This window comes from Fulmarus glacialis, unplaced genomic scaffold (assembly GCF_000690835.1).
Source record: "Fulmarus glacialis isolate BGI_N327 unplaced genomic scaffold, ASM69083v1 scaffold4890, whole genome shotgun sequence".
Taxonomy (NCBI): domain Eukaryota; kingdom Metazoa; phylum Chordata; class Aves; order Procellariiformes; family Procellariidae; genus Fulmarus; species Fulmarus glacialis.
The window spans coordinates 12597-24102 of NW_009185703.1; the positions used below are offsets into that span (position 1 = coordinate 12597).

General features: G+C 47.2%; 1 protein-coding gene across 1 annotated transcript; it reads right to left on the reverse strand.

Moving 5' to 3' along the window:
• Nucleotides 1–2251: 2251 nt before the first annotated feature.
• On the reverse strand, nucleotides 2252–11499 carry LOC104074593 (D-2-hydroxyglutarate dehydrogenase, mitochondrial-like; the record flags this gene model as incomplete). Its single annotated transcript, XM_009574798.1, is given in 11 exon segments — nucleotides 2252–2511; nucleotides 3773–3938; nucleotides 4744–4886; nucleotides 5298–5441; nucleotides 6456–6624; nucleotides 7735–7928; nucleotides 8639–8778; nucleotides 10352–10409; nucleotides 11010–11142; nucleotides 11144–11173; nucleotides 11350–11499. Coding segments are annotated over 11 exon segments (1587 nt in total), but the record flags the coding sequence as incomplete, so codon positions are not given.
• Nucleotides 11500–11506: the final 7 nt, after the last annotated feature.

The following is an 11506-nucleotide window of genomic DNA, read 5'->3' on the forward strand; positions in this document are numbered from 1 at the left end:
CCGGGGTTTGACCACCCACATTCAAGTACCTGAACGTCCTTTTTAAATGGTGGGGCCCAGAACTGCACACAACACTCAAGGTGAGGCTGCAGAAACGCTAAACACAGTGGGATAATCCCCTCCCTTGGCCGGCTGGTCATGCTGTGTTTGATGCGCCCCAGGATGCGGTTTGCCCTCTCGGCTGCCGGGGCTCCCTGCTGGCTCCAGCCTGCTGCCCACCAGCACCCCCAGATCCCTTTCTGCAGGGCCGCTCTCCAGCCACTCCTCTCCCAATTTATACCTGTGCCTGGCATTACTCCGTCCCAGGCGCGGAATCTGGCACTTGGACTTGTTAAATTTTATGCCGTTGATGATTGCCCAATGCTCCGGTTGAGGTAGATCCCTCTGCAAGGCCTCTTGTCCCTCCACAGAGTCAACAGCACCTCCCAGTTTGGCATCGTCAGCAAACTTGCTAATGGTGCATTCAACTCCTGCATCCAGATCGCTGGCAAAAATATTGAACGGCACTGGCCCTAGGACTGAGCCCTGAGGAACACCACTGGTGACCGGTCGCCAGCCAGATGTAGCCCCATTCACTACAACCCTTTGAGCTCTGCCCTTCAGCCAGTTCTTCACCCAGCGCACCGAGAACCCGCTCATCCCACAGCTGCACAACTTGTCCAGCAGGATGCTGCGAGGGACAGCCCTACTAAAATCTTTATTAAAAAAAAACTCAAACTGAGGAAACAGAGACAATGCCTGGGGTTTGTGGAGGATCAAGAAGATCCTGAGTCAAAAGGATTGTTCCATAATAATCAGCGACTCCTAAGAGGTATAAAAGACACGTCCAAACATCCCTTATCCTCCCGCAAGTGTCCCTGGCCAGACCATATGGACGTGCAGCACAGGTGACACATGCTTGTGCGAGGGCATGCAAAAATGATGAACATGAGTAAAATCAGCCTACTTTAACAATAAGATCACCCTCCTCTTCCATCAGGTCTTGCGCTGACTTCCGATACTTTCCTACACCACCATCTTCTTTCTCTCGCCCTCCTACTTGAGTAAGCCTGGGGTTTTTTAATGCATTTTTTGCAATCAGGGGTCCTCCTGAATGCCAGACAGGCTGATTTTGTTTTCCTACTCTTTTATTTTCCTGACTATTACCAGATCTTCCTGAGGCTCTGTGGCCTCACCAACTCGAGCAGGGTGCTGGATGCAGGCACCAGTCTGCCCACTGGCCAGGGAGCCTCAGAACCACCTCCGCCAGGGTAAGGGGGCACCTCGGGAAAGTAAGTTAGTACTGGTAATCTCCAACTGGTAAGCTCCGAAATCTCTTTTGCCTTAATGCACCACATGCACAGTACAGAGAAATCTCTGGGTGATTTTAACATCACTGTCATCGTCTCCACCCAGCCTAGTCTAGTTTGCTGGTTAGGAGGGATACAGATTTTACATCTCTCTGTAAATCATTAGGATAATGGCTCTTGCCTTCTGCGAGAGCAAATCAGGACTTGCTGTCAAGGTCAGACTGGAAGACAAGGAAGCAGGAAATAATGGCATGCCTAAAGCCTGATCCCGCCAGCCCTGGGATCCCCTCCCTCAGCCTGGCTGCTGGCATTTCCCCTCCAATTGACACTACCCCGAAGTCAGGTCTCCGGGCACCCTCTCTTCTCTGGCCAGTGTTCCAGGACTGCAAACCTGTACCTGCGTGCTGTACGTAGGACAACACCGATGCCTACTGGGGACAGCCTGCAGGTGGTATCATTAAAGAGGCCATAACCTGATGCTGTTGTGGGCTTTCGGACAAGCATATCAGATCAAAACAAGTGACGAAGAGCAACGTTTTCACTTGGAGATGGTGGTATAGCATCCACAGGTTCTTCTCCTGTGCCCCTGATGCTTCACTTGCACACCGCAAGTGCGAAAATGCCTCCTCTGGCTGGTGTCACTTCACTAATAAATGAGAGCAAACTAAGGGGAAAGAGAGCTGGAATACCCCCACACAGTATCTGCATGCTTGGTTTCAGTGTTCAGATTAAATAGGAAACCCACACGGTCCAAAACCAGCAATGTGCTCTTCTGCAGAAAGAGGAGCTGAAAAGACGAACCACACACGAAGTGTGTGTTCCATCACACTAAGGAAATAAGACAAGGAGCATGCCAATGCTTGCTTGATCCATCAGCTGGTTTATGGCTAAAGCGCAGTTACCGAGCTAGAGATGCCATCCTCGCGTGATGGTATCTGCTCACTTCTCGGTGCGTGTTGCTTTCAGGAACTGGAGGGCAGCGTCTTGTACGGATTGAGGATCCCTTTGGGGTCTAACATGGCCTTGAAACGCTGCATTAGAAAGACGGCCTCATTGGGTTTGCTGTACTGAATGAACTGCTTTTTCTTGAAGCCCAGTCCGTGCTCTGCACTGATACTGCCGTTGTATCTTGCAGTCCACTCATACACAAATGGCTCAATGGCATCCAGCAGGGAATGGCTATAGGACTCCGCCGTGATGTTCAAGTGCAAGTTTCCGTCTCCTGGAAGAAAACATTGCAGAGGTGGTTCTGTAAGAAAAACTCAGTGGCCCTGCAATGGAGACTCATTATCGTCTCCTCCACGTTAATCAAACAACAGTGCCTTCGTTAGTCTCCAAACTGTGTGAAAAAGGACAAGTTCACTGTCCTTCTACAAACATCAGCCTCTCCATGTACAAATGACTCAAATAGGATCTTTGTTTTTCCACGCTTTCAGTACAATATTTGAGGAAGTGTTCTGAGTTAAGGTACTTTCAAATTCCCACTCTTTGTGATTTTAAAATTCAAACAACCGTGCTGCATTAATTATTGTCTCACTACCGCGATAGCATGCCAAAGATTTCCCCAATGGTATTTCATAATGATAATTAGATTTTAATACGGCCTTTCATCACTTTCTCTCTCCCTATTATGCTTGTGCAATGTTCTAAATGTACTTTGGCACCGTGTAAACAGAAACAAACCATGCAGAACATTTTCTCCTTTTGCCACTTCCGTGTGATGGTGTTTTATTAAGTACACAGTTCCTGGGTATTCAGAAGACAAACCACACAAAGATAAACACAACTTACTCATTCTCATTCCGGAACCTCTTCCTGCGTCCCAGCAAACCCTCCAAGTACACAGCTTAATCCTCAATACCAAGAGCTACCAGAGGCAGCCTTTGTTATGCAGACTTGTCTTTCCATGTCTTTCAAATAATCTCACACCAAGCGTGCTGAAGAGTGTTCTGTTACTTTTTTTTTTTTTTTTTTTTTTAAACAGAACAGCTCTGCTAAGCTACCAATTTACCTGTATGTAAAATCAAATCAGTTTCAAAGCATTCTGACCGGCCTTTCTGTGCATTACTTTTACCATTCTCTTTTGGAGGGTTAATGGCTCAGACATAACTGATTTCCAATACAACTAATCACTTTGGACAAGAAAGTGTTTATCTACCAAATCTGTCTAAGTACATTAATCAAATTGACGTTCCAATTAAAGAACCTACATACTTAAATAGAAAGTACAGAGCAAGAAGATACAAATGACAAGTTCAGCGGCTGGCTGGCTAACAACCTGCCATGAATATATGGAATACAGTCTGAAAGCAATGAAATTCAAACATGAAGATCCTTACGCATCCTCCTCTCTGACAGCTCTCTGCTATTTAGTCTATGTCTCTCACTAATCTAAAAACAACCTTTAAAACTACTAGGAAGTTGCACAGCAAAACCTGGAGCACTAAAGAGCAATCACCTCCTTTCCCAGCATCTACACTTACCCAAGTGGCCGTAGCCCACCACATTTTTGGCACTCTGGCCCAGCCGAGCCCTCATGTCAGTCACGAGATCATACAGCTTTCCCACAGGGAGAGAGATGTCGTATTTGTAGACATAGCCATCGTGAGTGAGGGCCTCTGTGATCCTCTCCCGCAGGCTCCACAGCATCTGATGAATCAAAGATGAAAGAAATCCGAATAAACCAAGCACCTCTTGGGTTCCATGCTTTGTGGCATGGAGGGAAAAAGAGCCTTGATTCATCGCATATAACATCAACTTCTGATTTCCCTTGGTATCCTCTGCCTCTTGGAAGCTAGTAATAACACTTTCTTGGCAGCATCCTACAGTAAAGTGATACACCAACTCTTCAAGCTTGACACTACCCCAGATAGAAAGAACACAGGCCTGGGCATTCTCTCCAAAGCTGTTTTGGGTTTCCCAAGAAGCGGGGATGTGCCGCCTCCAGTTTAGTACTGCTAGGGTCAGTTTGGACACTAAGACTGGAAGAAACATGGATCGTGTTCGCTGGGCAGACACAAATCACTCTCCTCCTCACCAAGACACTATGTGTCCGTCTCGCTCCCTGGGACCACAGCCTCTGGCTCTAACACACTGTCACACTGGCCTGCAGGACTTTGCTCACTCCTGGCCTCGCTGACAACTCAGCTCCTCATTTTGATAGTTTTCAGGCAGTTTGGGTCCTACCCCAGCAACTACTGAAAGATGTAATTCATTATTCTAATCTTTTTGAAAGAGAAAATATCCACTGAACCCCAAATACTCAGGCTTTCTGGGAAGAATTAGCAGCGGTAAGTATTCTCTCTTAGCGTTCTTACTCAATATGCCAAATAAGCTACCAGATCACTCAGGGACGTTTATACAAACCTCAGTCTGAACATTTCCCTATTGAAAATACAAATCCAAGTAGAGAATCATGTCAAAGAGATTTGCACAAGAAGAAATGATTACTTGCCTTTATTTTCTTATCATCCGTTGCCACAGTTCCATCAGTGACCAAACCAGAAGTCATGGCCTGTTCTAGGAAGTTGTTCAATTTTTCTTCATCATGGGTAGAGTTGGAGCCTGAGGTTTCAATTACAACATAAAAAGGGCTGCCTGAAAGTGAGGGAGAACAGCATAAGCAGATGCTCCGCGGTAAAAACACAGGAATTTAGTGCAGGTTGTGGAGCTTTTCTCTGCCCAGATTCTCTGGTGCCATGTGGAAGAGCAGCTCAAGCGGCAATATTTTATCTGTTGGGCACTTCACTTACATGCTCTACCCTTTACCTAGCCACCACTTTTCAGAAAACTAGCAGTTTTGTGGGAACAAGTAGAAGTAAAAAGTCTTGTCTTTAAAGACTTCCATCAAATGTGTTTGGAATTGAATACTCGGTACAAAAATTATGAGGGATGCCCACACACTCATTGACATATATACACACACATATATATATATATGTAAAAAACGAGGCTAAAAATCCCCAAGCAGTACAATGCCTCTTTCTACAGCACAGATGATGCTGGTACCTGTCACTGGGCTGGACAGCTTGAGATGTCTCTCAACCAATTCCATGCACTTCTCATCCATGAACTCATAGGCAGACAGGATCTCTCCCAGCATGGCTCTGCAGGTTGTAAATGTTTCCAGAACCTTAGCAAAACTCTGACACCCTACAGACAGAACACAGAGAGGAAACAAAAACCAGCCCCCCAAAACCTTGTAAAAAGCTTTAAAAAGTCTATTAGGCTTCAAGTCATCTTTCCCATCTCTAGAAAATGTCAACTGCTATTCTGCATGGGTTTAGATCAGCAGTTCCTGTAATGGTTTGAGCTGGGAAAGGTTTCAGGGCAGAACAGCAGGAGGCTATAGCAATTAGTCTTTGCTGTGGCAAAGACCTCTTGAACACCCTAAGACCAAAATGTCTGCCCTACCCTCAGTTCTCAGCACAGGCAAGAAGGCAACCCAAGAGAAATTTAAAGGCCACTGTGAGAGTCCAGGCAAATTCTGGGGTCCACTACACATATTCCACAGATCTGTCAGCACTTGGAGTCTACTCATCCTCTCCTAGGAGTTTAGTTCTCTGCTCTCAAGGCCGCATCTGATACAAGCAAGCTGTTTGAGAAGCCCCTGCTGGCCTTGAAGGTTTTTGAGAAAAAAACAGTCTCAGTGAAGGCTCCCCACAAACAACTCTGCTAAAAAGGGTCAGCAGGGACACCCCTGCTGAGGCTCACTCAGAAGCAGCTTTTAAGCAGCTGTGCCTGACCACGTACCGTGCTGATCCAGACCCTGACCTGCAGACGTGACTTCCCAGCCTTGCCTTGTCACTATGGACTCACCCGGTGACCGCTGGATTGCGGCTGCCTCTGCCTACTGTCACCAGACTTGTCCTGCTCACCTCGCTCGGGTACTGTCAGACCAGGCCCTTGTCAGCGAGGACACTGTCCTGCCTGCCTCTTCATCCTTCCCTTGCAGAGCAACCGGCCCTTGCAGGTATTTTACACATTTACACCGCAGATATAAAATATCTGCACAAGTATTTTAACATACAGCACCCTACTATTTCTCAGAAACAAGCTGATGCTGGTAGTCTAGCTCAGCAGGCTAATCAGTGCTTTCTTCTCTCCATTCCTATTCCCTTCCCAGCCTCTCAATTCAGGTGTGCAATTATTAATATCAGCTCCTACCTAGGAATGCCAGATTCACAGCCTTAGGTTTCTGAGGGCAGAGTACAGAGACAGCAGTGATAACTCCCAAGGTCCCCTCGGATCCGATGAAAAGCTGCTTCAAATCATAGCCGGTGTTATCTTTGCGCAGAGACGCCAAGCAGTCCAGAGCTGAGCCATCAGCCAGCACCTGTGGGAATACGGAGACCCAGCCAAAGCAGCTATGTAGAAATCTGCCGCCATAAGCTTGGCTACTACCAAGCTGACAAAAAGCTGCCGCTAGCCTTGAGCAGTGGACACCAGCTGCAGCCCGTTCCCACCGTCTCGTCACTGTTCCTCCATTCCCAGCTCTTCCTCCCCTCTATATCCTACCTGAGTCTTCCCCCAAGCTCTTCTGCTTCTTTTTTTACGGTGCTGTTTGCACATGTTCCAGCAGGACAAGTAATAACAGAAGATCGAGTTTGCTCTGCTTTCTTACCAGTGGTGGACAAGATCAGCCATTCTTTGCAGCCCTAGCTCCCGTTATTCAATAGAAACGGGGAACGCTATTTGGAAGTGAACATAGTTAACCAGAATGAAGTAAGCCCTCCACCACTTGAGCCTTAAATCAAGGCTGAATGTCTCTGAGACATGTTATTAAAGGCTGTTTTGATGCTAGAGGGACTAACCTGAGAGACAAAACCCCTCCTTTCTGGGCCCACACAATAAAACCAAACCAGGTTTTTTTTACCTATCCAATTTATTTCCTATTAGCTCTCTGCTCCCAGGCCCCAAATTTTTTTTAGAACCACTACTTGCAGCCTTTACACACAGAAGCACAGGACTGTAGGGCAGAAGCAGGCTGAGGAACGGGAAAGACGGAGAAAAGCCAGCAGCCAAACAAACCCAAAGCGGACAGCTCTATTAAAAGTCAAGTAAGCAGCCATTAGAAGAGTGCCGTAGGATGGATTTAGCAGAGCTTTTCAGAGACCCACTGCTCCACAGAGGAACCAACCTCATGCAGGTAACTTAGGATCACCAAATCTCTCCCTACCTTCTTCTCCGGATTAGAAAGCCACCTAATATCACTTCCGTCAGTAAGGACAGAGGTGGAAGCTGGAAACTGCAGTAGCAGTAACACGCTACACGCATGAAGACACTTGTTGACCCTTCTCAAAAGAGCCATACAAGGGAAAGTTAAGAGTGGAAGCCTGGAGAGGAACTTGTCTGCATAATAGATAGCCAAGGGCTAGGACAGCAGGGAATGGGGTAAGAAGTAGAGGTTCAAACACAGAAGGGAACTGCCAGGTACTCGCCTTACCACTTCCAGTCCTAGCACTGTCCCTCGGAGAGAGCCGTATCTCAAGAGCCGTAAGCCTCCAGCATTTGTGGCCACATTACCACCGATGTGACAGCTACCTTTCGCTCCCAAGTCAAGCGGCATGATAAACCCCTGCTCCTCCAAGTACTCGTTGAGTTTCTCTAAGATGCAGCCAGCTTGGCACACAAGGATTCCTGAAACATAAACGTCCTGCTACAAGCTGATGCCCAAGAAGAAGGTGCCTCCTAAAGAGGCGGGATAAGTACAAGCAGATGCAACCACCTCTTCCTCCAAAACTTTCTGGGGTTCAATTTAAACGTACAAGAAGTCCATGCATGCTGCGGGACATTGCCCAACCCTTCCTCAAGCCAAGGGGAGCTTTGCCATTGCCTTAACATCTGGTCATCCACGACTCTGGACTGGTAAAACACAATGAGATTAAGTATATCTCTGCCTCCCAGTTGTTCTCTCTCTCTCTCTCTGTTTTAAGAACTGAAGTACTCAAACCAGCCTGGTTCCTAACTCTTCAAATCCAAACAACCTTAAGTTTTCCCCATCCCTCCCTTCCCTCTGCTAGTGTAGTTACCACATGCCTTCTTCAACGCTGTCATTCTGCTCCACCTGCTGGGCTTCTCATCTAGATTTATAAAGAGGTAAGAGGATGTCCATGTTTCTCTTCTCTTTCTTCCTCTTTCTGCCACCAGATGTATTTTTACATCTGCCACTGTAATAACCTAAGCATTAATTACATCAGCAGCAGGAGCCTGGATGAAACAAAACTATGACGCCCCTTATGATGCTGCTGGGCTGAACCTTGCTGATCCTGCAGTTACTGTCTCCCAGGAAAACGGCTGGCTGAGGGCCCGGGACTCGTTTCTGTGCCTCACGTCTCTACGATATTTACCAGACACCTTCTCAAAGCTGATGATCCGGTTCATGAGAACAGTGGAGAGAATGATCTCATCAAAGACAGGAACGCTGCCCCCAACAAGGCCTGTGTTACCCCCCTGGGGGTTCACTGCCAGGTTCCTCTCATAGCAGTACCTGGAAGGAAAAAGGTTTCTGAGGTCTTATGCATTTTAAGGCCATAATCCAATTTACCACAAGAATTTCACTTCCACATGAATGTCTACTGCTGTGCGAGTGCTCAACGCTCCTTAAAATTAAGCACCATTTAGCCTAAAGATTAAATTGATACAAAGGGACAGTTTCACTGCAGAAGCGAGAAAGCACAACTCCTCACCCAGCACTGAGCAAAGGAACAAACACTTGGGGTTACCTCCGCGCATATCTACAGATCTGCCTGGAAATCACAGCTCACGCTGTTTACAATTGAGCTATTTATGTAGCAGTTTCTGTTAACAACTCGACTTCCTCAGTGGGCTCTGACAGATGACCTCTGGCAGTGGTTTAAGACATTACTGCCCTTCCCCTCCCCTCAAGAAATTATCGCCCTGTAGGTAACGAAGCATGTGCATCTACGCCTCAGCTGCTTCACCTTCCAGCCTGCCATATCCCTGCAAAGCACCACTCATCGCATCCTCTCCAAACCCACAGAAATTCTTGCACAACGGATGGCACAAAGCCGCACGGCACCAGCAGTTCCTTCAGAAGCCCTGACTTTACTGTGCTCTATATATCTGTTTTAACAGAGCTAGGAGCAGGTTCATGCAGCTTTTAGCTCTTCAGCCAAACGGTGATCCTGCATACCGATGCCCAACTGGAGCCGCGCTCACACCAGCGAACCAGGGAAGCGTTCTTATTGATTTAGCGGACAAAACATTAACTCCTCAAACTGCCTGATTCTGGCCTAACCTTCTTCACCTTTTCAGATGGACCCTCCTGAACCCTTCAACACAACTGCTCCTCTTGAGCACTGGTTCAATGTCTAATTTTGAATTAGTAGAGCAGAAAAGTCATCAATACTGAATCCACTCGCTAATCTCTCCCCGCCATTTCTCTCCTCCACACTAAGCACTCTTAAGACCCTTCTACTCAAAGCCATCAACACTGATTTGAGAAGTCTGCTGCTGCCCACTTAGCCTTTGCAAGGACATCTGGCCAGGAAAGACGAATTTTATTTTGTGAAACAAATGAAAGTTTGGCCTTTGTTTCTGCCTAATACTGACACGACACCATCACCCCAGAAAAGCCGAGGGCCAGGGAGAGCACCGGGCCTGGGAAATACATGGCAGAGGTTCCAGCCCCTTTTCTGCCCTGAAAAATTTCAGCTCCCTATGTGAAAACATTCCTAATTAGGAACCTGTAGTTTTTTTAGATGAGTGACACTGCCTACCCACCAGCACATACCCACGGCATACCCCCAGACTAGCAACAGCATGCAGCTTCTCCCATCCTGGGAGCCGCTGGAACAAAAGGTACGTCAGGGAACAGTGGGCAGCCCAAGGGCAGTGGGGATATAAAGAGCAGAAGGGAGAGCTGAAGTCACCAGAGCTCAACCACAAGACATGCAGTCAAGAAGAAAACAGCTTCAGTAATTCCAATGGTCGAGCAATTAGTGCCTGAACATCTAGAAGTTCCCCTTCACCTGTTGCACCCTCTCAGACTAAACCTGAGTTTCCTCATCACTAATTCCAGCAGAAAAGATGCACGTTACCTGAGAGCTTGAGACACCTCTGCTGTCGTCTGCGGCTTCAACATCAGCTTGCTAGAGCCTGCAATGAAGGCAAGGGACTCTCAAGGCAAGTTGTGGGCTTTACAGAGGTCAGAAAGAAAAAGGTGGTAAAGCAAGCTGTCTGAAATGACAACACTCCCTCCACTGTGAGGCAGAGTCATTTTAACCACTTTTAAAACAAACATTTTCAATCGCGGGCTTTCCCTTAAAGCACTGTAAAAGCTTTGTCTGTATACGTAGATTTGGTTGCCAGTGGGGGCAATGGGAAATGTTTTACATTCTCATGAAACCTTTGACAAAAGTAACAGAAAATTCACAACAGTTGTTTTCTGAGGCTCAGCCAAAACTTCAGGAACTGTTAACTGAACCGATTTGTTTCAGGAAAAAATTAGTAAGTTAACAGGGCTTAGTTTTTTTTTTAATGAAAGCCTGAAAGATTACCAGAAATTAGGTAATTCTCAAAGGAATATTTTCTATGAGGAAAACTCATTTTGCCTGGTCTGTAAAGACACCGTCTGTACAGACATGGTCTGCTATAAACAGAGATGAGATTTTCTTTGGCAGCCTTTTCATTCTGGTACCTTCGCAAAAGCAGGAGAGGAGGCTTTATCAAAACTGAAGAATAAACACGCTCACTTACCTCGGACTGATTTAAGCCAGTCCACGTTAAATGGTTTCAGCTCTTCTGGGTTTGTGATGACTCTACCTGGCATCAGGCGCTCAAAGAAAGCCACATCGCCGTCAGACACTCGGGAGAAGGGCAGCCTTTTCATTCTGGTACCTTCGCAAAAGCAGGAGAGGAGGCTTTATCAAAACTGAAGAATAAACACGCTCACTTACCTCGGACTGATTTAAGCCAGTCCACGTTAAATGGTTTCAGCTCTTCTGGGTTTGTGATGACTCTACCTGGCATCAGGCGCTCAAAGAAAGCCACATCGCCGTCAGACACTCGGGAGAAGGGCAGCCCTAGTCGGCACGACCTCCTGGAAGCTGGAGGCGGCGGCGTGGAGCGCTCTCCCGCCCCACGGCACGGAAACCCCACTCGTGGCCGCACCTGGCGGTTTCCTCTGCTGAAGCGTCCCCGGGGCAGAAGTCGCGCTCCGCTGTGCCCAGATCCTCCCGTGGAAGCTCGTCAGC